The 27,500-nt window shown below is 50.2% G+C and overlaps 1 protein-coding gene across 2 annotated transcripts in view; it reads right to left on the bottom strand.

Moving 5' to 3' along the window:
• Positions 1-27,500, bottom strand: part of LOC144488410 (protein NDRG2-like) — a 59,980-nt gene that overhangs the window by 22,594 nt on the left and 9,886 nt on the right. For both annotated transcript variants that reach the window (XR_013496576.1, XM_078206484.1), the window contains exons 4-10: positions 24,681-24,741; positions 17,853-17,939; positions 15,875-15,931; positions 11,980-12,083; positions 9,668-9,712; positions 5,596-5,647; positions 2,453-2,500 (exon numbers count right to left, since the gene is read on the bottom strand). Coding sequence is in view for 1 of the 2 variants with exons in the window: in XM_078206484.1 (XP_078062610.1) it covers positions 2,453-2,500; positions 5,596-5,647; positions 9,668-9,712; positions 11,980-12,083; positions 15,875-15,931; positions 17,853-17,939; positions 24,681-24,741 (454 nt within the window). In the remaining variant the exon portion in view is untranslated. The remainder of the gene's footprint in view (positions 1-2,452; positions 2,501-5,595; positions 5,648-9,667; positions 9,713-11,979; positions 12,084-15,874; positions 15,932-17,852; positions 17,940-24,680; positions 24,742-27,500) is intronic.

The following is a 27,500-nucleotide window of genomic DNA, read 5'->3' as shown; positions in this document are numbered from 1 at the left end:
CACAATCCCAATGGACCCAATCCACTTCCCATTCACTCCCACTATACACATTCCCAATGGACCCCAACCCCTTCCCATTCACCCCCACTGTACACAGTCCCAATGGACCCAAACCCCTTCCCATTCACTCCCACTGTACACAATCCCAATGGACCCAAACCCTTCCCATTCACTCCCACTGTACACAGTCCCAATGGACCCAAACCCCTTCCCATTCACTCCCACTGTACACAATCCCAATGGACCCAAACCCCTTCCCATTCACTCCCACTGTACACAATCCCAATGGACCCAAACCCCTTCCCATTCACTCCCACTGTACACAATCCCAATGGACCCAAATTCCTTCCCATTCACTCCCACTGTACACAATCCCAATGGACCCAAACCCCTTCCGATTCACTCCCACTGTACACAATCCCAATGGACCCAAACCCCTTCCCATTCACTCCCTCTGTACACAATCCCAATGGACCCAAACCCCTTCCCATTCACTCCCACTGTACACAATCCCAATGGACCCAAACCCCTTCCCATTCACTCCCACTGTACACAATCCCAATGGACCCAAACCCCTTCCCATTCACTCCCAGTGTACACAATCCCAATGGACCCAAATTCCTTCCCATTCACTCCCACTGTACACAATCCCAATGGACCCAAACCCCTTCCCATTCACTGTCACTGTACACAATCCCAATGGACCCAAACCCCTTCCCATTCACTCCCACTGTACACAATCCCAATGGACCCAAACCCTTCCCATTCACTCCCACTGTACACAGTCCCAATGGACCCAAACCCCTTCCCATTCACTCACACTGTACACAATCCCAATGGACCCAAACCCCTTCCCATTCACTCCCACTATACACATTCCCAATGGACCCAAACCCCTTCCCATTCACTCCCACTGTACACAATCCCAATGGACCCAAACCCCTTCCCATTCACTCCCACTGTACACAATCCCAATGGACCCAAACCCCTTCCCATTCACTCCCACTGTACACAATCCCAATGGACCCAATCCACTTCCCATTCACTCCCACTGTACACAATCCCAATGGAGCCAAACCCCTTCCCATTCACTCCCACTGTACACAATCCCAATGGACCCAAACCCCTTCCCATTCACTCCCACTGGACACAATCCCAATGGACCTAAACCCCTTCCCATTCACTCCCACTGTACACAATCCCAATGGACCCAAACCCCTTCCCATTCACTCCCACTGGACACAATCCCAATGGACCCAATCCACTTCCCATTCACTCCCACTGTACACAATCCCAATGGACCCAAACCCCTTCCCACTCACTCCCACTGTACACAATCCCAATGGACCCAAACCCCTTCCCATTCACTCCCACTGTACACAATCCCAATGGACCCAAACCCCTTCCCATTCACTCCCACTGTACACAATTCCAATGGACCCAAAGCCCTTCCCATTCACTCCCACTGTACACAATCCCAATGGACCCAAACCCCTTCCCATTCACTCCCACTGTCCACAATCCCAATGGACCCAAACCCCTTCCCATTCACTCCCACTGTACACAATCCCACTAGACCCCAAACCCCTTCCCATTCACTCCCACTGTGCACAATCCCAATGGAACAAAACCCCTTCCCATTCACACCCACTGTACACAATCCCAATGGACCCAAACCCCTTCCCATTCACTCCCATTGTACACAATCCCAATGGACCCAAACCCCTTCCCATTCACTCCCACTGTACACAATCCCAATGGACCCAAACCCCTTCCCATTCACTCCCACTGTACACAATCCCAATGGACCCAAACCCCTTCCCATTCACTCCCACTATACACATTCCCAATGGACCCCAACCCCTTCCCATTCACTCCCACTGTACACAGTCCCAATGGACCCCAACCCCTTCCCATTCACTCCCACTGTACACAATCCCAATGGACCCAAACCCCTTCCCATTCACTCCCACTGTACACAATCCCAATGGACCCAAACCCCTTCCCATTCACTCCCACTGTACACAATCCCGATGGACCCAAACCCCTTCCCATTCACTCCCACTGTACACAATCCCAATGGACCCAAACCCCTTCCCATTCACTCCCACTGGACACAATCCCAATGGACCCAAACCCCTTCCCATTCACTCCCACTGTACACAATTCCAATGGACCCAAACCCCTTCCCATTCACTCCTACTGTACACAATCCCAATGGACCCAAACCCCTTCCCATTCACTCCCACTGTACACAATCCCAATGGACCCAAACCCCTTCCCATTCACTCCAACTGTACACAATCCCGATGGACCCAAACCCCTTCCTCCCATCCTCCCCACAGTGGGGGGTGTTTGGAGCGCAGTTACCATGTCTCGATTGACAGGGGTGTCAGATGGTCTGTGACCCAAGGCATTGAGTTCAAGCCCCTCATGTTAACAGCAGCCTTACCTTGAGGAATGAGGTCTGGGTGGGGTCCAGTTTGGAATTACACTCCACCTAAAGCACACAGAGGAAGAGCCGATTATTTATTTACTCATCAGCGTCACATGTCGGCTTACATTAACACTGCAATGAAGTTACTGTGAAAATCCCCCTAGTCGCCACACTCCGGCGCCTGTTCGGGTTACACTGAGGGAGAATTTAGCACGGCCCAATGCCCCCTAACCAGCACGTCTTTCAGACTGTGTGGGAGGAAACCGGAGCACCTGGAGGAAACCCACGCAGACACGAGGAGAATGTGCAACCTCCACACAGACAGTGACCCGAGCATCGAACCCGGGTCTAATCACTGTGCCATCGTGCCGTCCCCTTCACATCCCCTCCCGTCCCGTTGGATAAAGGTATTGTGTCCACCAGGCTGCCTAAACGTTCGGGGTGGCGCGGGCAGGGTGCCAATCATGCTGAGGGTCACAGAGACAATCCCTACTCACCCTGACAAGTCCAGTCTCCTGTTGGTGTTAAACCTGTCCAAAGATGTGCAGGTTAGGTGGATTGGCCATGCTAAATTGTCCCTTAGTGTCCAAAGATGTGCAGGTTAGATGGATTGGCTGTGCTAAATTGTCCCTTAGTGTCCAAAGATGTGCAGGTTAGATGGATTGGCCGTGCTAAATTGTCCCTTAGTGTCCAAGGATGTGCAGGTTAGGTGGATTGGCCATGCTAAATTGCCCCTTAGTGTCCAAAGATGTGCAGGTTAGATGGATTGGCCGTGCTAAATTGCCCCTTAGTGTCCAAGGATGTGCAGGTTAGATGGATTGGCCGTGCTAAATTGCCCCTTAGTGTCCAAAGATGAGCAGGTTAGGTGGATTGGCCGTGCTAAATTGCCCCTTAGTATCCAAAGATGTGCAGGTTAGGGGGATTGGCCATGCTAAATTGCCCCTTAGTGTCCAAAGATGTGCAGGTTCGGTGGATTGGCCGTGCTAAATTGCCCCTTAGTGTCCAAAGATGTGCAGGTTAGGTGGATTGGCCGTGCTAAATTGTCCCTTAGTGTCCAAAGATGTGCAGGTTAGGTGGATTGGCCATGCTAAATTGCCCCTTAGTGTCCAAAGATGTGCAGGTTAGATGGATTGGCCGTGCTAAATTGTCCCTTAGTGTCCAAGGATGTGCAGGTTAGGTGGATTGGCCATGCTAAATTGCCCCTTAGTGTCCAAAGATGTGCAGGTTAGATGGATTGGCCGTGCTAAATTGCCCCTTAGTGTCCAAGGATGTGCAGGTTAGATGGATTGGCCGTGCTAAATTGCCCCTTAGTGTCCAAAGATGAGCAGGTTAGGTGGATTGGCCGTGCTAAATTGCCCCTTAGTGTCCAAAGATGTGCAGGTTCGGTGGATTGGCCGTGCTAAATTGCCCCTTAGTGTCCAAAGATGTGCAGGTTAGGTGGATTGGCCATGCTAAATTGTCCCTTAGTGTCCAAAGATGAGCAGGTTAGGTGGATTGGCCATGCTAAATTGTCCCTTAGTGTCCAAAGATGTGTAGGTTAGGTGGATTGGCCATGCTATGTTGTCCTTTAGTGTCCAAAGATGTACAGGTTAGGTGGATTGGCCATGATAAATTGTCCCTTAGTGTCCAAAGATGTGCAGGTTAGGTGGATTGGCCATGCTAAATTGTCCCTTAGTGTCCAAAGATGTGTAGGTTAGGTGGATTGGCCATGCTAAGTTGTCCTTTAGTGTCCAAAGATGTGTAGGTTAGGTGGATTGGCCATGCTAAATTGTCCCTTAGTGTCCAAAGATGTGTAGGTTAGGTGGATTGGCCATGCTAAGTTGTCCTTTAGTGTCCAAAGATGTGTAGGTTAGGTGGATTGGCCATGCTAAGTTGTCCTTTAGTGTCCAAAGATGTGTAGGTTAGGTGGATTGGCCATGCTAAATTGTCCCTTAGTGTCCAAAGATGTGTAGGTTAGGTGGATTGGCCATGCTAAGTTGTCCTTTAGTGTCCAAAGATGTACAGGTTAGGTGGATTGGCCGTGCTAAATTGTCCCTTAGTGTCCAAAGATGTGCAGGTTGGGTGGATTGGCCATGCTAAATTGCCCCTTAGTGTCCAAAGATGTTCAGGTTAGAGGGGTTAGCGGGGTAAATATGTAGGGATATGGGGATAGGGCCTGGGTGGGATTGTGGTCGGTGCAGACCTGATGGGCCAAATGGTCTCTTCAGCACTGTAGGGGTTCTATGTCAATGTGAACTTCCCCTCCCCCAGGGACGTCAATGTGACCCCCCCTCCCCCAGGGACGTCAATGTGACCCCCCCTCCCCCAGGGACGTCAATGTGACCCCCCCTCCCCCAGGAACGTCAATGTGAAATCCCTCACCCCCTCCAAGTCGACAGGGGAAACTCCACCCCCCCCCCCCACAACTCACACCCCACGACCTCCAGGTGAACTGTGAACTCTTCCCGACACCCCCACAGCCCCCCCAACCACCATACCACCCTGAACAACAAGGTAAACTTCCCCCCCCATGCCCCCGAGACGATGGGGCAAACCCCCCCTTCCCCCCCCAAAGCCCGAGACTATCAGGGTGGCTGTGGGATCTTTGCTGTCCACCAGAGAGGGGTGAGTGAGATGGGGTGGGCGAGTGTGGGTGTGGGTGGGTGAGAGAGGCATCATCTCAATGAATGTCCCCACAGTTTCCACCGCTCCCGGGGCGTAGGCCCCAGCTGATTATCGCACGGGCGGACTTGTCCACCCCTCACCGGACAGCATTGCCCCCCACTCCCCAACACCACCCCTTTCCCGCCACCACGGATCACCTCAAGTCAATTTGGTTCCCATTTCAGAGGGAACATCCTTGTCATTAAATTTCAGACAAGTGGTGACGGTGAAACCATTGTCGGAAATCCCATCTGGTTCACTAATGTCCTTTAGGGAAGGAAATCTGCCGTCCTTACCCTGGTCTGGCCTACATGTGACTCCAGAGCCACACAGCAATGTGGTTGTCTCTCAACTGCCCTCCAAGGGGCAACTAGGGATGGGCAATAAATGCTGGGCCCAGCCAGCGACGCCCGTGTCCCACGAATGAATAAAACAAAAAACTAAAGCCGTTATGTCCCTGTCTGCCACCCACCCACAGTTCAGGAGATGGCTGAGGGGGAGCCAGGGAAACTTACCACAGCGTCCTCATGAGGAGCCTGGTCTCCCACCACCAACATCACTGGGCACCTAAAGACATACACACACACAAAGAAACCAGTTAGGCAACGGCATCGCCAGGAGTTCAAGGGTCATAGAGTCCCTACAATGCAGAAGGAGGCCATTCGGCCCATCGAGTCTGAATCTACCGCAATCCCATCCAGGCCTCTATCCCCCTAACCCCACATATTTACCCTGCTAATGCCCCAGACACTAAGGGGTAAGGATTAGCCTGGCCAATCCACTTAACCTGCACATCTTTGGACACTAAGGGGCAATTTAGCATCGCCAATCCACCTAACCTGCACATCTTTGGACACTAAGGGACAATTTAGCATGGCCAATCCACCTAACCTGCACATCTTTGGACACTAAGGGACAATTTAGCATCGCCAATCCACCTAACCTGCACATCTTTGGACACTAAGGGACAATTTAGCATGGCCAATCCACGTAACCTGCATATCTTTGGACACTGAGGGGCAATTTAGCACGGCCAATCCACCTAACCTGCACATCTTTGGACACTAAGGGACAATTTAGCATGGCCAATCCATGGGCGGCACGGTAGCACAGTGGTTAGCACTGCTGCTTCACAGCTCCAGGGTCCCGGGTTCGATTCCTGGCTCGGATCACTGTCTGTGTGGAGTTTGCACATTCTCCTCGTGTCTGCGTGGGTTTCCTCCGGGTGCTCCGGTTTCCTCCCACAGTCCAAAGATGTGCGGGTTAGGTTGATTGGCCAGGTTAAAAATTGCCCCTTAGAGTCCTGGGATGTGTAGGTTAGAGGGATTAGCGGGTAAAATATGTGGGGGTAGGGCCTGGGTGGGATTGTGGTCGGTGCAGACTCGATGGGCCGAATGGCCTCCTTCTGCACTGTAGGGTTTCTATGATTTCTATGATTTCTATGAATCCACCCAACCTGCACATCTTTGGACACTAAGGGACAATTTAGCATGGCCAATCCACCTAACCTGCACATCTCAGTGGCGGGGGGCGGGGGGGTGGAGGTGTGGAGGATAGATGGTGGCAAGTGGTGCTAACGTCACTGGACTAGCAATCCAGGTTGATGGGGGACACCAGTTCCGAATCCCACCAATGGCAGCCAACAGAATTTAAGTTAAATTGATAAAAACCTGGAATGCATGACATTCAAGTTTTGAGGTGTCCAGATCACCAACAACCTGTCCTGGTTCCCCCCCATGCCGACGCTATAGTTAAGAAAGCCACCAACACCTCTACTTTCTCAGAAGACTAAAGAAATTTGACATGTCAGCTACGACTCTCACCAACTTTTACAGATGGACCATAGAAAGCATTCTTTCTGGTTGTATCACAGCTCGGTCTGGCTCCTGCTCTGCCCAAGACCGCAAGAAACTACAAAGGGTCATGAATGTAGCCCAATCCATCACGCAAACCAGCCTCCCATCCATTGACTCTGTCTACACTTCCCGCTGCCTCGGAAAAGCAGCCAACATAATCAAGGACCCCCACGCACCCCGGACATTCTCTCTTCCACCTTCTTCCATCAGGAAAAAGATACAAAAGTCTGAGGTCACGTACCAACCGACTCAAGAACAGCTTCTTCCCTGCTGCTGTCAGACTTTTGAATGGACCTACCTCGCATTAAGTTGATCTTTCTCTACACCCTAGCTCTGACTGTAACACTACATTCTGCACCCTCTCCTTTCCTTCTCTATGAACGGTATGATTCGTCTGTATAGCGCACGAGAAACAATACTTTTCACTGTATCCCAATACATGTGATATTAATAAATCAAACCAAAAAAGAACTAATCCCGGTAACGATGACCATGATGACAACATTAATTGTCGTTCTAATAAAAAACAACCATCTGGTTCTTGTGAAGGAGGTTTTAAGATTCAACTCTGTGTAACCGGTGCCAATAGAGAAGGAAAGGAGAGGGTGCAGAATGTAGTGTTACAGTCATAGCTAGGGTGAAGAGAAAGATCAACTTAATGCGAGGTAGGTCCATTCAAAAGTCTGACAGCAGCAGGGAAGAAGCTGTTCTTGAGTCGGTCGGTACGTGACCTCAGACTTTTGTATCTTTTTCCAGATGGAAGAAGGTGGAAGAGAGAATGTCCGGGGTGCGTGGGGGTCCTTGATTATGCCGGCTGCTTTTCCCCGAGGCAGCGGGAAGTGTAGACAGAGTCAATGGATGGGGGGCTGGTTTGCGTGATGGATTGGGCTACATTCACAACCCTTTGTATTGTGCGCAGCTTTTGGTCTCCTTATCATAGAAATCATAGAAACCCTACAGTGCAGAAGGAGGCCATTCAGCCCATCGAGTCTGCACCGACCACAATCCCACCCTACCCCAAATATTTACCCGCTAATCCCTCTAACCTACGCATCACAGGACTCTAAGGGGCAATTTTTAACCTGGCCAATCAACCTAACCCGCACATCTTTGGACTGTGGGAGGAAACCGGAGCACCCGGAGGAAACCCACGCAGACACGAGGAGAATGTGCAAACTCCACACAGACAGTGACCCGAGCCGGGAATCGAACCCGGGACCCTGGAGCTGTGAAGCAGCAGTGCTAACCACTGTGCTACCGCTTATCTAAGAAAGGATTTAATTGCCACAGAGGGAGAGCAGCTAAGGTTTACCAGACTGATTCCTGGGATGGCGGGATCATCGCATGAGGAGAGATTGGGGTCGACTGGGCCTTGGATCCACTGGAATTTAGGAGAGTGAGAGATGGGTCTGATGGGAGCAGATAAAGTTCTGACAGAGCTGGACAGACTTGATGTAGTTTCGTTTGGCTGGTGGGGGGCATCTAGAACAAAGGGGTCATTGTCTCAGGATATGGGGGGGAGGTCAGTTAGGACTCAGATGAGGAGGAACCTCTTCACTCGTGCATCAGTCGCTGAAAGTGAGCGCGCAGGTACAGCAGGCAGTAAAGAAGGCGAATGGTATGTTGGCCTTCATAGCGAGAGGATTTGAGTACAGGGATTGGGATATTTTGCTGCAATTGTACAGGGTGTTGGTGAGGCCACAGCTGGAGTATTGTGGGCAGTTTTGGTGTCCTTATCTGAGGAAGGATGTCCTTGCTATAGAGGGAGCGCAGCGAAGGTTTACCAGGCTGATTCCTGGGATGGCAGGTCTGTCATATGAGGAGAGACTAAGTCGGTTAGGATTATATTCACTGGAGTTTAGAAGAGTGAGAGGGGATCTGATAGAAACGTATAAAATTCTAACAGGGTTCATAGAAATCATAGAAACCCTACAGTGCAGAAGGAGGCCATTCGGCCCATCGAGTCTGCACCGACCACAATCCCCCCCACATACCCACCCTACCCCCACATATTTACCCACTAATCCCCGCATCTCAGGACACTAAGGGGCAATTTTTTTTTTTAAGCATGGCCAATCAACCTAACCCGCACATCTTTGGACTGTGGGAGGAAACCGGAGCACCCGGAGGAAACCCACGCAGACACGAGGAGAATGTGCAAACTCCACACAGACGGTGACCCGAGCCGGGAATCGAACCCGGGTCCCTGGAGCTGTGAAGCAGCAGTGCTCACCCACTGTGCTACCGTGCCGGTTAGACAGGATAGATTCAGAAAGAATGTTCCCCATGGCGGGGGGAGTCCAGAACTAGGGGGGATCAAAGTTTGAGGATAAGGGGGTAAACCTTTTAGGACTGAGGTGAGGAGAAGTTTCTTCACCCAGAGGGTGGTGAATGTGTGGAATTCACTCCCACAGAAAGTAGCCGAGGCCAAAACGTTGTGTGATTTCTAGAAGAAATTAGATACAGCTCTTGGGGCGAAAGGGATCGAGGGATATGGGGGCAAGGGGGGGCGGAGGGGGAAAGGGGGGGATCAGGATATTGAATTCAATGATCAGCCATGATCATAATGAATGGTGGAGCAGGCTCGAATGGCCTCCTGCTTCTATTTTCTACACATAGACAGACTGAGTGAGAGAGACAGGCAGACAGAAGGTGGATGGAGATGGACAGACAAGCCCAGCGGACATAGACGGAGAGAAAGATTGAAGAACCAGTAGCCCCGGGTCCTTACTTCAGTGTCCCTGCTCCAAATCGATCAATCTCCAGGTCACGCCGGCTGTGGAGAGACAAACACAGGTAATAAACCGCGTCAATAAAGGATCCAGCACAGTGGCACAGTGGGTTAGCACTGCTGCCTCACAGCGCCAGGGACCCGGGTTCGATTCCCAGCCTCGGGTCACTGCTTTCAAACTTTATTTACTAGCGTCACAAGTAGGTTTACATTAACACTGCAATGAAGTTACTGTGAAAATCCCCCTAGTCCCCACACTCCGGCGCCTGTTCGGGTTACACTGAGGGAGAATTTAGCACGGCCCAATGCACCCGAACCAGCGCGTCTTTCAGACTGTGGGAGGAAACCGGAGCACCCGGAGGAAACCCACGCAGACACGGGGAGAATGTGCAAACTCCACACAGACAGTGACCCGAGCCGGGAATCGAACCCGGGTCCCTGGCGCTGAGAGGCAGCAGTGTGAATCACCGTGCCGCCCCTGTCTGTGCGGAGTTTGCACGTCCTCCCCGTGTCTGCGTGGGTTTCCTCCGGGTGCTCCGGTTTCCTCCCAGAGTCTGAAAGACGTTGCTGGTTAGGGTGTATTGGGCCATGCTAAATTCTCCCTCGGTGTAACCCAAACAGGCGCCGGAGTGTGGGGACTAGGGGGATTCTCACAGTAACTTCACTGGAAAGAACAAAAAGAAGAATGAACAGTACGGCACAGGAACAGGTCCTTCGGCCCTCCAAGCCTGCACCGATCACATTGTCCTATCCCGGATCCCTCTATTCCCCATCTGTTCATGTGTCTCTCCAGATTAGTCTTAAATGTCACTCACGTATCTGCCTCAACCACCTCACGAGGCAGCGCATTCCAGGCCCCCACCACCCTCTGTGAAAAAAACCTCCCCCGCACATCTCCACTCAACCTTCCCCCCCCTCACCTTGAACTTGTGCCCCCTTGTAATTATCATTTCCACCCTGGAGAAAAAGCTTCCAACTGTTCACCCTATCTATACCCCTCATAATTTTATAAACTTCTATCAGGTCGTCCCTCAGCCTCCGTCCTTCCAGGGAGAACAATCCCAGTTTATTCAACCTCTCCTCATAGCTAATGCCCTCCATACCAGGCAACAACATCCTGGTAAACCTTTCCTGCACTCTCTCCAAAGCCTCCACGTCCTTCTGGTGGTGCGGCGACCGGAATTGGACACGGTATTCCGATGTTAATGTCAGCCTACTTGTGACACTGATAAACAAACTTTAAAACTTGACAAATGCAGCCAAGTCGAACTGTGCAAATGCCCCCCCCCAGCCCACCCCCCTCCCCCCCCCCCTCGCACTCCACTCCCACCCCCCCAAACCCCGCACTCCCCCCACCTCCCCATGACTGTGGCAATTGCACCAAGGGGCCCCAAGGGTGGAGCGCGCTTTATGGAGACACGTTGAAGTTTATTGCAGTTCTCTGGAACTTGCATGTCTCAAAGTCTCTCACTTTTGTACATCTCGCCAAAGAAAGCGTGTGTTGGCCGGAGAGAAAAATGAGGGCGGCACAGTGGTTAGCACTGCTGCCTCACAGCGCCCAGGGTCCCGGGTTCGATTCCCGGCTCGGGTCACTGTCTGTGTGGAGTTTGCACATTCTCCTCGTGTCTGCGTGGGTTTCCTCCGGGAGCTCCAGTTTCCTCCCACAGTCCAAAGATGTGCAGGTTAGATGGATTGGCCATGGTAAATTGTCCCCTTAGTGTCCAAAGATGCGCAGGTTAGATGGATTGGCCATGCTAAATTGCCCCTTAGTGTCCAAAGATGTGCGGGTTAGGTGGATTGGCCCTGCTAAATTGTCCCTTAGTGTCCAAAGTTGCACAGGTTAGGTGGATTGGCCATGGTAAATTGTCCCCTTAGTGTCCAAAGATGCACAGGTTAGGTGGATTGGCCATGCTAAATTGCCCCTTAGTGTCCAAAGATGTGCAGGTTAGGTGGATTGGCCATGCTAAATTGCCCCTTAGTGTCCAAAGATGTGCAGGTTAGGTGGATTGGCCATGCTAAATTGTCCCTTAGTGTCCAAAGATGTGAGGGTTAGGTGGATTGGCCATGTTAAAATTGCCCCTTAGTGCCAGGAGGACTAGAGGGTGGGGCTATAGTGTTAGGACCTGGGTGGGATTGTGGTCGGTGCAGGCTCGATGGGCCGAATGGCCTCTTTCTGCACTGCAGGGATTCTATCATTCTATGAGGGGTGGGGAATGAGCTTCTGCTTTGTCCTAAAATCGCCTTCCCCGCTTTCTCTCTCCCCCTCCGCCCCCGCCCCCGCACTCCACCTTCCGCCACTTATGATGTCTTACCTGTTGTAGCTGTTCCAGTACAACTCAATGTTGTTCAGGACATTTCCTTCCGTCATGTGCTGTCTATAAATGTTGATCAGCTCCGAGTTGTTGGAGAGTTCCTCCTACGTACGCGGGCACAAGGAAGGAAAATGAGGAGTTACTGATCTCTCAAGAAGCCTCCATCCCTGTCTCCATACCTGTGGGGATTGGGGGGGACACTGGGCCCATCGTGACTCTGCGCAGTCTTGGGTCTCTTGGGACAGAATCATAGAAATCATAGAAACCCTACAGCGCAGAAACAGGCCATTCGGCCCATCGAGTCTGCACCGACCACAATCCCACCCAGGCCCTACCCCCATATCCCTACATATTTACCCACTAATCCCTCTAACCTACGCATCTCAGGACACTAAGGGGCAATTTTTAACCTGGCCAATCAACCTAACCCGCACATCTTTGTGGGACTGTGGGAGGAAACCGGAGCACCCGGAGGAAACCCACGCAGACACGGGGAGAATGTGCAAACTCCACACAGACGGTGACCCGAGCCGGGAATCGAACCCGGGTCCCTGGAGCTGTGAAGCAGCAGTGCTAACCACTGTGCTACCGTGCCGCCCATATAATCATAGAAACCCTACAGTACAGAAAGAGGCCATTGGGCCCATCGAGTCTGCACCGACCACAATCCCACCCAGGCCCGAAGCCCACAACACCACATATTTACCCTGCTAATCCCCCTGACACTAAGGGGCAATTTAGCATGGCCAATCCACCTAACCTGCACATCTTTGGACACTAAGGGGCAATTTAGCATGGCCAATCCACCTAACCTGCACATCTTTGGACACTAAGGGGCAATTTAGCATGTCCAATCCACCTAACCTGCACATCTTTGGACACTAAGGGACAATTTAGCATGGCCAATCCACCGAACCTGCACATCTTTGGACACTAAGGGACAATTTAGCATGGCCAATCCATCTAACCTGCACATCTTTGGACACTAAGGGGCAACTTAGCACGGCCAATCCACCTAACCTGCACATCTTTGGACACTAAGGGACAATTTAGCATGGCCAATCCACCTAACCTGCACATCTTTGGACACTAAGGGACAACTTAGCATGGCCAATCCACCTAACCTGCACATCTTTCGACACCAGGGGACATTTTAGCACGGCCAATCCACCTAACCTGCACATCTTTGGACACTAAGGGGCAACTTAGCATGGCCAATCCACCTAACCTGCACATCTTTGGACACTAAGGGGCAACTTAGCATGGCCAATCCACTTAACCTGCACATCTTTGGACACTAAGGGGCAATTTAGCATGGCCAATCCACCTAACCTGCACATCTTTCGACACCAGGGGACATTTTAGCACGGCCAATCCACCTAACCTGCACATCTTTCGACACCAGGGGACATTTTAGCATGGCCAATCCACCTAACCTGCACATCTTTCGACACCAGGGGACATTTTAGCATTGGCCAATCCACCACTCTATGGTTTTATTTCCAGATTTTTATTGCATTCAATTTCGCCATCTGCCAATGGTGGGATTCGAACCCGGGTCCCCAGAGCATCACCCTGGGGTGTCCGGATTAGTAGACCAATGATAATACCACTATGCCACTGCCTGCCTCACAACTGGAGAGCGGCGGAGAGAGCCGCTTCAGTCTATCGGGTGTCCAGAGGCGTGTAGGTGAGGTCGATGAGCCATGGGAAAGGCTTGAGGGTATGGGGGATAGGGCAGAGTGGAGGGCCAGGGTGGGATGCTCTGTCAGAGAATCGGTGCAGACTCGATGGGTCAGGTGGCCTCACCCTTGTCATGCTGGGAGGAGCTATCTTACCAGGGAAGGTTGAGCATCTTTGGGGAGTGCCCGTACCCATTGGAGTTGAGAAAGAATGAGATGTGATGCATTCTGGAAGGTCCAATGCATGGAGGAATTATACAGTAAATGGTAGAACCCTGAGGAGTATTGACAGAGGGATTTGGGCGTACATGCCCACCGATCATTAAAAGTGGCGGCACGGTGGCACAGTGGTTAGCGCCGCTGCCTCACAGCACCAGGGACCCGGGTTCAATTCCCGGCTCGGGTCACTGTCTGTGTGGAGTTTGCACATTCTCCCCGTGTCTGCGCGGGTTTCCTCCGGGTGCTCCGGTTTCCTCCCACAGCCCATGGGTTAGGTCGATTGGCCATGCTAAATTGACCCTAGTTTTAGGGGATTAGCAGAGTAAATATGTGGGGTGACGGGAATCGAGCTCGGGTGGGGTTGTGGTCGGTGCAGACTCGATGGGCCAAATGGCCTCTTTCTGCACTGTAGGGATTCTGTGATTCTGCTCTACGATCCTAAGGTCATCAAGAAGGCATACGGCATGCTTGCCTTCATCGGCCGGGGGCACTGAGTATAAAAACTGGCAGGTCATGCTGCAGCTGGACAGAACCTTAGTTAGGCCGCACTTGGAATATAGTGTACAATTCTGGTCACCGCACCACCAGAAGGATGTGGAGGCTTTGGAGAGGGTACAGGAGAGGTTTACCAGGATGTTGCCTGGTATGGAGGGCATTAGCTATGAGGAGAGGTTGGAGAAACTCGGTTTGTTCTCACTGGAACGACGGAGGTTGAGGGGGGCGACCTGACAGAGGTTTACAAGATTAGGAGTGGCACGGACAGAGTGGATAGTCAGATGCTCTTTCCTAGGGTAGAAAAGTCAAGTTTTAGCGGACATGGGTTTAAGGTGCGAAGGGTAAAGTTTAGAGGAGACGTGCGAGGTAAGTTTTTTACACCGAGGGTGGTGAATGTCTGGAACGCACTGCCCGGGGAGGTGGTGGGAGCGGGTACAATCGCGGCATTTAAGGGGCAACTAGACGAACACATGAATAGGATGGGAATGGAAGGACACGGACAAGGGGCGGCACGGTGGCACAGTGGTTAGCACTGCTGCTTCACAGCTCCAGGGACCCGGGTTCGATTCCCGGCTCGGGTCACTGTCTGTGTGGAGTTTGCACATTCTCCTCGTGTCTGCGTGGGTTTCCTCCGGGTGCTCCGGTTTCCTCCCACAGTCCAAAGATGTGCGGGTTAGGTTGATTGGCCAGGTTCAAAATTGCCCCTTAGAGTCCTGAGATGCGTAGGTTAGAGGGATTAGCGGGTAAAATATGTGGGGGTAGGGATAGGGCCTGGGTGGGATTGTGGTCGGTGCAGACTCGATGGGCCGAATGGCCTCCTTCTGCACTGTAGGAATTCTGTGATTCTATGATTCTATGACTCTATAAGTGCGTACGGTTTCAGTTTGGGCAGGCATCACGATCGGCGCAGCCTTGGAGGGCCAAAGGGCCTGTTCCTGTGCTGTACTGCTCTTTGTTCTCTTTGTTCTTCGATCCTACTGAAACGGATAAGATTCTGAGGCAGGGTGGAGCGGGTGCGAGGGAGGGTCGGGGGAAATTGGCAGTGCCTCGACCATAGTCGAGTTGCTTGGGTGGAGATTAAACAATTAACTCGGCAGTTAACCGTTCCCCTGGTGCATTCTCCACAGCAAAAGGCCTCTGCCAATCAGAAGCCACTGCCGGTCAACCCAGAAGTCTCCCATCAGGCTGTACAAGTTGTTGTTACCTTGGAGCTTTTTTGGCGTTCCTTGCCAGCCAGACCTGATGAGTGGAGGGCAGAGACCCCCTTTTTCACCAGCCCCCGATACGGAGGACCAAGCGAATGTTTCAATTGAAACACAGAACCGGGGCGATGGAACAGGAGGAGATTCAGGTGACGGGCAAAGACCAGTACGGGACAAACAGATTGAATTGGCTGTTTCCGATACCGTGTGTTCCCGGGAATACGCGGACAACATTTGCAGGTGACACTTTGGCAAACATGCACGCGGCCAAGTCTGCGGCACAGGAGGAATATTCACCTGGCTGAAGAGGTGACCAAGGATGACATCACTGAGAGAGCTGGTCAGACCGGTGAGCTAAACACAACAGAGACACGAGAGATCAAACTCCATCAGATCCAGTCCGTAATCCACTCCCGGGGATCTGTTATTCTATATATAAACAACCCCGAACCCCTCGATTAGATTCCAGTCTGTAACTCACTCCCGGGGATCTGTTATTCTATATATAAACCACCCGAACCCCTCGATTAAATTCCAGTTTGTAACTCACTCCCGGGTATCTGTTATTCTATATATAAACCATCCTGAACCCCTCGATTAGATTCCAGTCTGTAACTCACTCCCGGGTATCTGTTATTCTATATATAAACCACCCGAACCCCTCGATTAGATTCCAGCCTGTAACTCACTCCCGGGTATCTGTTATTCTATATATAAACCACCCCGAACCCCTCGATTAGATTCCAGTCTGTAACTCACTCCCGGGTATCTGTTATTCTATATATAAACCACCCGAACCCCTCGATTAGATTCCAGTCTGTAACTCACTCCCGGGTATCTGTTATTCTATATAGAAACCACCCTGAACCCCTCGATTAGATTCCAGTCTGTAACTCACTCCCGGGTATCTGTTATTCTATATATAAACCACCCGAACCCCTCGATTAGATTCCAGTCTGTAACTCACTCCCGGGTATCTGTTATTCTATATATAAACAACCCCGAACCCCTCGATTAGATTCCAGTCTGTAACTCACTCCCGGGTATCTGTTATTCTATATATAAACCACCCAAACCCCTCGATTAGATTCCAGTCTGTAACTCACTCCCGGGTATCTGTTATTCTATATATAAACCACCCTGAACCCCTCGATTAGATTCCAGTCTGTAACTCACTCCTGGGTATCTGTTATTCTATAAATTAACTACCCGAACCCCTCGATTAGATTCCAGTCTGTTACTCACTCCCGGGTATCTGTTATTCTATATATAAACCACCCGAACCCCTCGATTAGATTCCAGTCTGTAACTCACTCCCGGGTATCTGTTATTCTATATATAAACCACCTGAACCCCTCGATTAGATTCCAGTCTGTAACTCACTCCCGGGTATCTGTTATTCTATATATAAACTACCCGAACCCCTCGATTAGATTCCAGTCTGTAACTCACTCCCGGGTATCTGTTATTCTATATATAAACCACCCAAACCCCTCGATTAGATTCCAGTCTGTAACTCACTCCCGGGCATCTGTTATTCTCTATATAAACCACCCGAACCCCTCGATTCGATTCCAGTCTGTAACTCACTCCCGGGCATCTGTTATTCTCTATATAAACCACCCCGAACACCTCGATTAGATTCCAGTCTGTAACTCACTCCCGGGTATCTGTTATTCTATATCTAAAACACCCAAACCCCTCGATTAGATCGCAGTCTGTAACTCACTCCCGGGTATCTGTTATTCTATATATAAACCACCCCGAACCCCTCGATTAGATTCCAGTCTGTAACTCACTCCCGGGTTTCTGTTATTCTATATATAAACCACCCGAACCCCTCGATTAGATTCCAGCCTGTAACTCACTCCTGGTTATCTGTTATTCTATATATAAACTACCCGAACCCCTCGATTAGATTCCAGCCTGTAACTCACTCCTGGTTATCTGTTATTCTATATATAAACCACCCGAACCCCTCGATTAGATTCCAGCCTGTAACTCACTCCTGGTTATCTGTTATTCTATATATAAACCACCTGAACCCCTCGATTAGATTCCAGTCTGTAACTCACTCCCGGGTATCTGTTATTCTATATATAAACCACCCGAACCCCTCGATTAGATTCCAGTCTGTAACTCACTCCCGGGTATCTGTTATTCTATATATAAACCACCCCGAACCCCTCGATTAGATTCCAGCCTGTAACTCACTCCCCGGGTATCACCTCACCCCTCCACCCCTGCCTCTCCCCTCACCCCACCTTCCACGTACCTTGGCTGCTGCCCAATCCATCCATCCCTTGGCGTTGGGATCGATATTGAGCAGAACTAGTCCCTCCACCAGATCCGGGGAACAGCGCTGTGGAAAAGCAAGCACAGATCAGTCACGCCAGCGTTGAGAAAGGGCCGTGAGACAGGGATCAAGGGGAATGGGCCACATCAGGACAGAAAGTTGAATCCTCGACCCCCCCTCAGCTGCCCCTGTCCTGTCCGCACCAGACAGAACATGTGCCGAATGTCATAAAAAGGCAAATGGGGTGTTGGCATTTATTGCAAAAGGGACTGGAGTCTCAAAGCAGAGGAGCATTGTTGCAATTGTCTCGGGTGTTGGTGAGACCACATCTGCGGGCATTGTGTCCGGTCCTGGTCTCCTTATTTGAGGACATGGATCTGTTGGCATTGGAGACAGTTCAGAGGAGTTTCATCAGGCGCTGGGTGGCGCAGTGGTTGGCACTGCTGCCTCACAGCGCCAGGGACCAGGGTTCGATTCCCAGCCTCGGATCACTGTCTGTGCGGAGTCTGCACATTCTCCCCGTGTCTGCGTGGGGTTTCCTCCGGGTGCTCCGGTTTCCTCCCACAGTCCAAAAGATGTGCGGGTTAGATGGACTGGCCGTGCTAAATTGCCCCTCAGTGCCAGGGGGATCAGCAGGGGTTACAGGGTAAGGATCATAGAATCATAGAAACCTTACAGTGCAGAAGGAGGCCATTCGGCCCATCGAGTCTGCACCGACCACAATCCCACCCAGGCCCTACCCCCACATATTTACCCGCTAATCCCTCTAACCTACGCATCCCAGGACTCTAAGGGGCAATTTTTAACCTGGCCAATCAACCTAACCCGCACATCTTTGGACTGTGGGAGGAAACCGGAGCACCCGGAGGGAAACCCACGCAGACACGAGGAGAATGTGCAAACTCCACACAGACAGTGACCCGAGCCGGGAATCGAACCCGGGACCCTGGAGCTGTGAAGCAGCACTGCTAACCACTGTGCTACCGTGCCACCCCGTGTCTGCGTGGGTTTCCTCAGGGTGCTCCGGTTTCCTCCCACAGTCTGAAAGACGTGCCGGTTAGATGGACTGGCCGTGCTAAATTGCCCCTTAGTGTCAGGGGCATCAGCAGGGGTTACAGGGTAAGGATCTGGTTTGGATTGCTGTCAGTTCAGGCTTGATGGGCCGAATGGCCTCTTTTTGCCCTGTCGGGATTCTATCATTCAGATTCACTCCGGGGATGAAGGGGTTGACGTATGGAGGAGAGATTGAACAGATTGGGGCTTGTACTGGCTGGAGTTTAGAAAGGTGAGGGGGGATCTGATCGAGCTATATAAAATTTTAAAAGGGATTGATGAGGTAAATGTAGGGCCGAATGTTTCCCCTTGTGGGGCAATCGAGAACCAGAGGTCAGAGGTCGAGGTTGAGAGGCGGTAGATTTAAAACTGAGATGAGGAGGGACTACTTCTCGCAGAGGGCGGTGAATCTGTGGAACTCACTGTCCCAGGGCGCGGTGGAGACTGAGTCATTAAATGTGTTCAAGAAGGAGATGGATATATTTCTGATTTTGAAATGGGTTAAAGGGATATGGGGGGAGCAGGTTGGGGAGGTGGATTAGAGACCAGGGAGAGACCAGCCATGATCTGATTGAAGGGCGGAGCAGGTTTGAAGGGTTGAATTGGCCCAATTCTGCTCCTAATTCCTTTGTTCCAATGTAACAATGCCAATACAAACCAGTCTCCAACCTCGGGATCCAATTGGAGGTGTAAAAATATTAACTGGGACAGAGAGAGGGTTAAGGAGGGTCCCAATCGAGGGTATAAAATATTAACTGGGGCAGAGAGAGGGTTAAGGAGGGTCTCGATCGAGGATATAAAATATTAACTGGGACAGAGAGAGGGTTAAGGAGGGTCCCGATCGAGGATATAAAATATTAACTGGGACAGAGAGAGGGTTAAGGAGGGTCCCGATCGAGGGCATAAAATATTAACTGGGACAGGGAGAGGGTTAAGGAGGGTCCCGATCGAGGGTATAAAATATTAACTGAGACAGAGAGAGGGTTAAGGAGGGTCCCGATCGAGGGTATAAAATATTAACTGGGACAGAGAGAGGGTTAAGGAGGGTCTCGATCGAGGATATAAAATATTAACTGGGACAGAGAGAGGGTTAAGGAGGTTCCCGATCGAGGATATAAAATATTAACTGGGACAGAGAGAGGGTTAAGGAGGGTCCCGATCGAGGATATAAAATATTAACTGGGACAGAGAGAGGGTTAAGGAGGGTCCCGATCGAGAATATAAAATATTAACTGGGACAGAGAGAGGGTTAAGGAGGGTCCCGATCGAGGGTATAAAATATTAACTGGGACAGAGCGAGGGTTAAGGAGGGTCTCGATCGAGGATATAAAATATTAACTGGGACAGAGAGAGGGTTAAGGAGGGTCCCGATCGAGGATATAAAATATTAACTGGGACAGAGAGAGGGTTAAGGAGGGTCCCGATCGAGGGTATAAAATATTAACTGGGACAGAGAGAGGGTTAAGGAGGGTCCCGATCGAGGATATAAAATATTAACTGGGACAGGGAGAGGGTTAAGGAGGGTCCCGATCGAGGGTATAAAATATTAACTGGGACAGAGAGAGGGTTAAGGAGGGTCTCGATCGAGGGTATAAAATATTAACTGGGACAGAGAGAGGGTTAAGGAGGGTCCCGATCGAGGGTATAAAATATTAACTGGGGCAGAGAGAGGGTTAAGGAGGGTCCCGATCGAGGGTATAAAATATTAACTGGGACAGAGAGAGGGTTAAGGAGGGTCCCGATCGAGGGTATAAAATATTAACTGGGACAGGGAGAGGGTTAAGGAGGGTCCCGATCGAGGGTATAAAATATTAACTGGGACAGAGAGAGGGTTAAGGAGGGTCCCGATCGAGGATATAAAATATTAACTGGGACAGAGAGAGGGTTAAGGAGGGTCCCGATCGAGGGTATAAAATATTAACTGGGACAGAGAGAGGGTTAAGGAGGGTCCCGATCGAGGATATAAAATATTAACTGGGGCAGAGAGAGGGTGAAGGAGGGTCTCGATCGAGGGTATAAAATATTAACTGGGACAGAGAGAGGGTTAAGGAGGGTCCCGATCGAGGGTATAAAATATTAACTGGGACAGAGAGAGGGTTAAGGAGGGTCTCGATCGAGGGTATAAAATATTAACTGGGACAGAGAGAGGGTTAAGGAGGGTCTCGATCGAGGATATAAAATATTAACTGGGACAGAGAGAGGGTTAAGGAGGGTCCCGATCGAGGGTATAAAATATTAACTGGGACAGAGAGAGGGTTAAGGAGGGTCCCGATCGAGGATATAAAATATTAACTGGGACAGAGAGAGGGTTAAGGAGGGTCCTGATCGAGGATATAAAATATTAACTGGGACAGAGAGAGGGTTAAGGAGGGTCCCGATAGAGGATATAAAATATTAACTGGGACAGAGAGAGGGTTAAGGAGGGTCCCGATCGAGAGTATAAAATATTAACTGGGACAGAGAGAGGGTTAAGGAGGGTCCCGATCGAGGGTATAAAATATTAACTGGGACAGAGAGAGGGTTAAGGAGGGTCCCGATCGAGGATATAAAATATTAACTGGGACAGAGAGAGGGTTAAGGAGGGTCCCGATCGAGGGTATAAAATATTAACTGGAACAGAGGGTTAAGGAGGGTCTCGATCGAGGGTATAAAATATTAACTGGGACAGAGAGAGGGTTAAGGAGGGTCCCGATCGAGGGTATAAAATATTAACTGGAACAGAGGGTTAAGGAGGGTCTCGATCGAGGGTATAAAATATTAACTGGGACAGAGAGAGGGTTAAGGAGGGTCCCGATCGAGGGTATAAAATATTAACTGGGACAGAGGGTTAATGAGGGTCTCGATCGAGGGTATAAAATATTAACTGGGACAGAGGGTTAAGGAGGGTCCCGATCGAGGGTATAAAATATTAATTGGGACAGAGAGAGGGTTAAGGAGGGTCTCGATCGAGGATATAAAATATTAACTGGGACAGGGAGAGGGTTAAGGAGGGTCCCGATCGAGGGTATAAAATATTAACTGGGACAGAGAGAGGGTTAAGGAGGGTCCCGATCGAGGATATAAAATATTAACTGGGACAGAGAGAGGGTTAAGGAGGGTCCCGATCGAGGGTATAAAATATTAACTGGGACAGAGAGAGGGTTAAGGATCGTCCCGATCGAGGATATAAAATATTAACTGGGACAGAGAGAGGGTTAAGGAGGGTCCCGATCGGGGGTATAAAATATTAACTAGGGTAGAGAGAGGGTTAAGGAGGGTCGCGATCGAGGGTATAAAATATTAACTGGGACAGAGAGAGGGTTAAGGAGGGTCTCGATCGAGGGTATAAAATATTAACTGGGACAGAGAGAGGGTTAAGGAGGGTCCCGACCGAGGGTATAAAATATTAACTGGGACAGAGAGAGGGTTAAGGAGGGTCCCGATCGAGAATATAAAATATTAACTGGGACAGAGAGAGGGTTAAGGAGGGTCCCGATCGAGGGTATAAAATATTAACTGGGACAGAGAGAGGGTTAAGGAGGGTCCTGATCGAGGATATAAAATATTAACTGGGACAGAGAGAGGGTTAAGGAGGGTCCCGATCGAGGGTATAAAATATTAACTGGAACAGAGGGTTAAGGAGGGTCTCGATCGAGGGTATAAAATATTAACTGGGACAGAGAGAGGGTTAAGGAGGGTCCCGATCGAGGGTATAAAATATTAACTGGGACAGAGGGTTAATGAGGGTCTCGATCGAGGGTGTAAAATATTAACTGGGACAGAGAGAGGGTTAAGGAGGGTCCCGATCGAGGGTATAAAATATTAATTGGGACAGAGAGAGGGTTAAGGAGGGTCTCGATCGAGGATATAAAATATTAACTGGGACAGGGAGAGGGTTAAGGATCGTCCCGATCGAGGATATAAAATATTAACTGGGACAGAGAGAGGGTTAAGGAGGGTCCCGATCGGGGGTATAAAATATTAACTAGGGTAGAGAGAGGGTTAAGGAGGGTCGCGATCGAGGGTATAAAATATTAACTGGGACAGAGAGAGGGTTAAGGAGGGTCTCGATCGAGGGTATAAAATATTAACTGGGACAGAGAGAGGGTTAAGGAGGGTCCCGACCGAGGGTATAAAATATTAACTGGGACAGAGAGAGGGTTAAGGAGGGTCCCGATCGAGAATATAAAATATTAACTGGGACAGAGAGAGGGTTAAGGAGGGTCCCGATCGAGCGTATAAAATATTAACTGGGACAGAGAGGGGGTTAAGGAGGGTCCCGATCGAGGGTATAAAATATTAACTGGGACAGAGAGAGGGTTAAGGAGGGTCCCGATCGAGGGTATAAAATATTAACTGGGACAGAGAGAGGGTTAAGGAGGGTCCCGATCGAGGATATAAAATATTAACTGGGACAGAGAGAGGGTTAAGGAGGGTCCTGATCGAGGGAATAAAATATTAACTGGGACAGAGAGAGTGTTAAGGAGGGTCCCGATCGAGGATATAAAATATTAACTGGGACAGAGAGAGGGTTAAGGAGGGTCCCGATCGAGAGTATAAAATATTAACTGGGACAGAGAGAGGGTTAAGGAGGGTCCCGATCGAGGATATAAAATATTAACTGGGACAGAGAGAGGGTTAAGGAGGGTCCCGATCGAGGGTATAAAATATTAACTGGGACAGAGAGAGGGTTAAGGAGTGTCTCGATCGAGGATATAAAATATTAACTGGAGCAGGGAGAGGGTTAAGGAGGGTCTCGATCGAGGGTATAAAATATTAACTGGGACAGAGAGAGGGTTAAGGGGGGTCCCGATCGAGGATATAAAATATTAACTGGGACAGAGAGAGGGTTAAGGGGGGTCCCGATCGAGGATATAAAATATTAACTGGGACAGAGAGAGGGTTAAGGAGGGTCCCAATCGAGGGTATAAAATATTAACTGGGACAGAGAGAGGGTTAAGGAGGGTCCCGATCGAGGATATAAAATATTAACTGGGACAGAGAGAGGGTTAAGGAGGGTCTCGATCGAGTGTATAAAATATTAACTGGGACAGAGAGAGGGTTAAGGAGGGTCCCGATCGAGGGTATAAAATATTAACTGGGACAGAGAGAGTGTTAAGGAGGGTCCCGATCGAGGATATAAAATATTAACTTATGTTTGGGGTCATGGATTTTGAACAAAAAAAGCAAAATGCGGTGTGCCAATGTAGATTCAGACCAACAACAAGGTTTATCGAAGGACCTGTTACCTGTGCAGAGGACAAACTGAATCTCAAACCGAAGCCTGTGCAGCACCCTAATGAGGTCGCTGTCAAACCATGTGACTGGCTCTGAAAGCAACCATGCAACCATTTAAATATATAACAGAGGGAGTTTGGAGACGAGGCCTCACTCGAGCCTCCATTTGGCCTGAGCTGAGGTTTGGCGGAATGGCAGTGGGACGCGGTCTCATTTCCCGGGTCTCACTCTCAGAGCGGACGTTTGCCAGTCTGGGCGGCGCCCAACGACACCGGACTTCTGGTCACCCCGCGGATTTTCCAGTCGCCCGCCCGCACTGAGTTCCACCGGAGATTCCCAGCCTCTGACCCCCCCCATTCCAGAGACTCGAGACCCCTCCTATCTGAGGGAGGGAAAGATGGGGGGTGGGGGGGAGTGGAGGCACAGTTGGGGGCCAGAACGTGGTGGCGCACTCCGCGAGAATGAACGCTGTCTACAAAGACATCAACGGCAACCGTTCCAATCCTCTCTGTTCTGACAAGAAAAGACCGGACTCACAGCAAACTTGGCAAGAATGTTGGCTCCCGCTCCAACTCCCACTCCGATAATAGTCCGGAAGCTGCAGAGGGAAGTGGAGAGAGGGACAGAGAGAGACAGAGAGTGAATAGTGTCAGCGAATAAAGACCAAATTCGATGGTGGAGAAGCTTATTGGGGATAATTATTGAGAATAGAAATAATAATCAGTGCAAGTGGGTTCAAATCATAAGAGTCAGCGTGGATGTCTTAGAGAGAAATTGTGTTTAACTAACTTCACAGAATCCCTGCAGTGCAGAAGGAGGCCATTCGGCCCACTGAGTCTGCACCACTCCCTGACAGAGCAGCTTATCCAGAGCCAATCCCCATAACCCTGTGAATTTAGCATGGCCAATCCACGTAACCTGCACATCTTTAGACACTAAGGGGCAATTTAGCATGGCCAATCCACCTAACCTGCACATCTTTGGACAGTAAGGGACAATTTAGCATGGCCAACTCACTTAACCCGCGCATCTTTGGACACTAAGGGGCAATTTAGCACGGCCAATCCACCTAACCTGCACATCTTTGGACACTAAGGGACAATTTAGCACGGCCATTCCACCTAACCTGCACATCTTTGGACACTGAGGGACAATTTAGCATGGCCAATCCACCTAACCTGCACATCTTTGGACACTAAGGGGCAATTTAGCACGGCCAATCCACCTAACCTGCACATCTTTGGACACTAAGGGGCAATTTAGCATGGCCAATCCACCTAACCTGCACATCTTTGGACACTAAGGGGCAATTTAGCATGGCCAATCCACCTTACCTGCACATCTTTGGACACTAAGGGGCAATTTAGCATGGCCAATCCACCTAACCTGCACATCTTTGGACACTAAGGGACAATTTAGCATGGCCAATCCACCTAACCTGCACATCTTTGGACACCAAGGGACAATTTAGCATGGCCAATCCACCTAACCTGCACATCTTTGGACACTAAGGGGCAATTTAGCATGGCCAATCCACCTAACCTGCACATCTTTGGACACTAAGGGACAATTTAGCATGGCCAATCCACCTAACCTGCACATTTTTGGACACTAAGGGGCAATTTAGCATGGCCAATCCACCTAACCTGCACATCTTTGGACACTAAGGGGCAATTTAGCATGGCCAATCCACCTAACCTGCACATCTTTAGACACTAAGGGGCAATTTAGCATGGCCAATCCATCTAACCTACACATCTTTGGACAGTAAGGGACAATTTAGCATGGCCAACTCACTTAATCCGCGCATCTTTGGACACTAAGGGGCAATTTAGTATGGCCAATCCATCTAACCTACACATCTTTGGACAGTAAGGGACAATTTAGCATGGCCAACTCACTTAACCCGCGCATCTTTGGACACTAAGGGGCAATTTAGCATGGCCAATCCACCTAACCTACACATCTTTGGACACTAAGGGACAATTTAGCATGGCCAATCCACCTAACCTGCACATCTTTGGACACTAAGAGACAATTTAGCATGGCCAATCCACCTAACCTGCACATCTTTGGACACTAAGGGACAATTTACCACGGCCAATCCCCCTAACCTGCACATCTTTGGGCACTAAGGGACAATTTAGCACGGCCAATCCACCTAACCTGCACATCTTTGGACACTAAGGGGCAATTTAGCATGGCCAATCCAGCTAACCTGCACATCTTTGGACACTAAGGGACAATTTACCACGGCCAATCCCCCTAACCTGCACATCTTTGGACACTAAGAAACAATTTAGCACGGCCAATCCACCTAACCTGCACATCTTTGGACACTAAGGGGCAATTTAGCATGGCCAATCCACCTAACCTCCACATCTTTGGACACTAAGGGGCAATTTAGCATGGCCAATCCGTCTGCGCTAACTTGTTGGAGTTGTTTAGAGGGGGTAACAGAAAGGGTCGATGAGGGTAATGTTGTTGATCTGGTGTGCATGGGCTTTCAGAAGGAATTCGATACAGTGCCACACACAGACCGTGAGAAAAGTTATAACTCAGGGAATAAAAGGGACAGGAACAACGTGGATACAAAATTGGTGGAAAACAAAGAAGCAGAGAGTAATGGTTAATGGATATTTTTCGGGCTGTAGGAAGGTTCGTAGCGGTGTTACCCAGGGGTCGGTATTGGGACCCTTGCTTTCTTTCTTGCTACCGTCGACTTTTGAATGGACATAGAACATAGAACAGTACAGCACAGAACAGGCCCTTCGGCCCACGATGTTGTGCCGAGCTTTATCTGAAACCAAGATCAAGCGATCCCACTCCCTATCATCCTGGTGTGCTCCATCTGCCTATCCAATAACCGCTTAAATGTTCCTAAAGTGTCTGACTCCACTATCACTGCAGGCAGTCCATTCCACACCCCAACCACTCTCTGCGTAAAGAACCTACCTCTGATATCCTTCCTGTATCTCCCACCACGAACCCTATAGTTCTGCCCCCTTGTAATAGCTCCATCCACCCGAGGAAATAGTCTTTGAACGTCCTCTGGACCTGCCATATTAAGCTTATCTTTCTCTACGCCCCTAGCAAGGACAGTAACACTGTGGTCGGCGTGCTGGCACAGTGGTTAGCTCTGCTGCCTCTCAGCGTCAGGGACCCGGGTTCGATTCCCGGCTCGGGTCACTGTCTGTGTGGAGTTTGCACATCCTCCCCGTGTCTGCGTGGGTTTCCTCCGGGTGCTCCGGTTTCCTCCCACAGTCCGAAAGACGTGCTGGTTAGGGTGCATTGGGCCGTGCTAAATTCTCCCTCAGTGTACCCGAACAGGCGCCGGAGTGTGGCGACTAGGGGATT

This window comes from Mustelus asterias, unplaced genomic scaffold (assembly GCF_964213995.1).
Source record: "Mustelus asterias unplaced genomic scaffold, sMusAst1.hap1.1 HAP1_SCAFFOLD_1540, whole genome shotgun sequence".
In the NCBI taxonomy this organism is placed as follows: domain Eukaryota; kingdom Metazoa; phylum Chordata; class Chondrichthyes; order Carcharhiniformes; family Triakidae; genus Mustelus; species Mustelus asterias.
The sequence above is the reverse complement of the archived record's forward strand: the minus strand, read 5'-3'. Positions and strand labels throughout refer to the sequence as shown.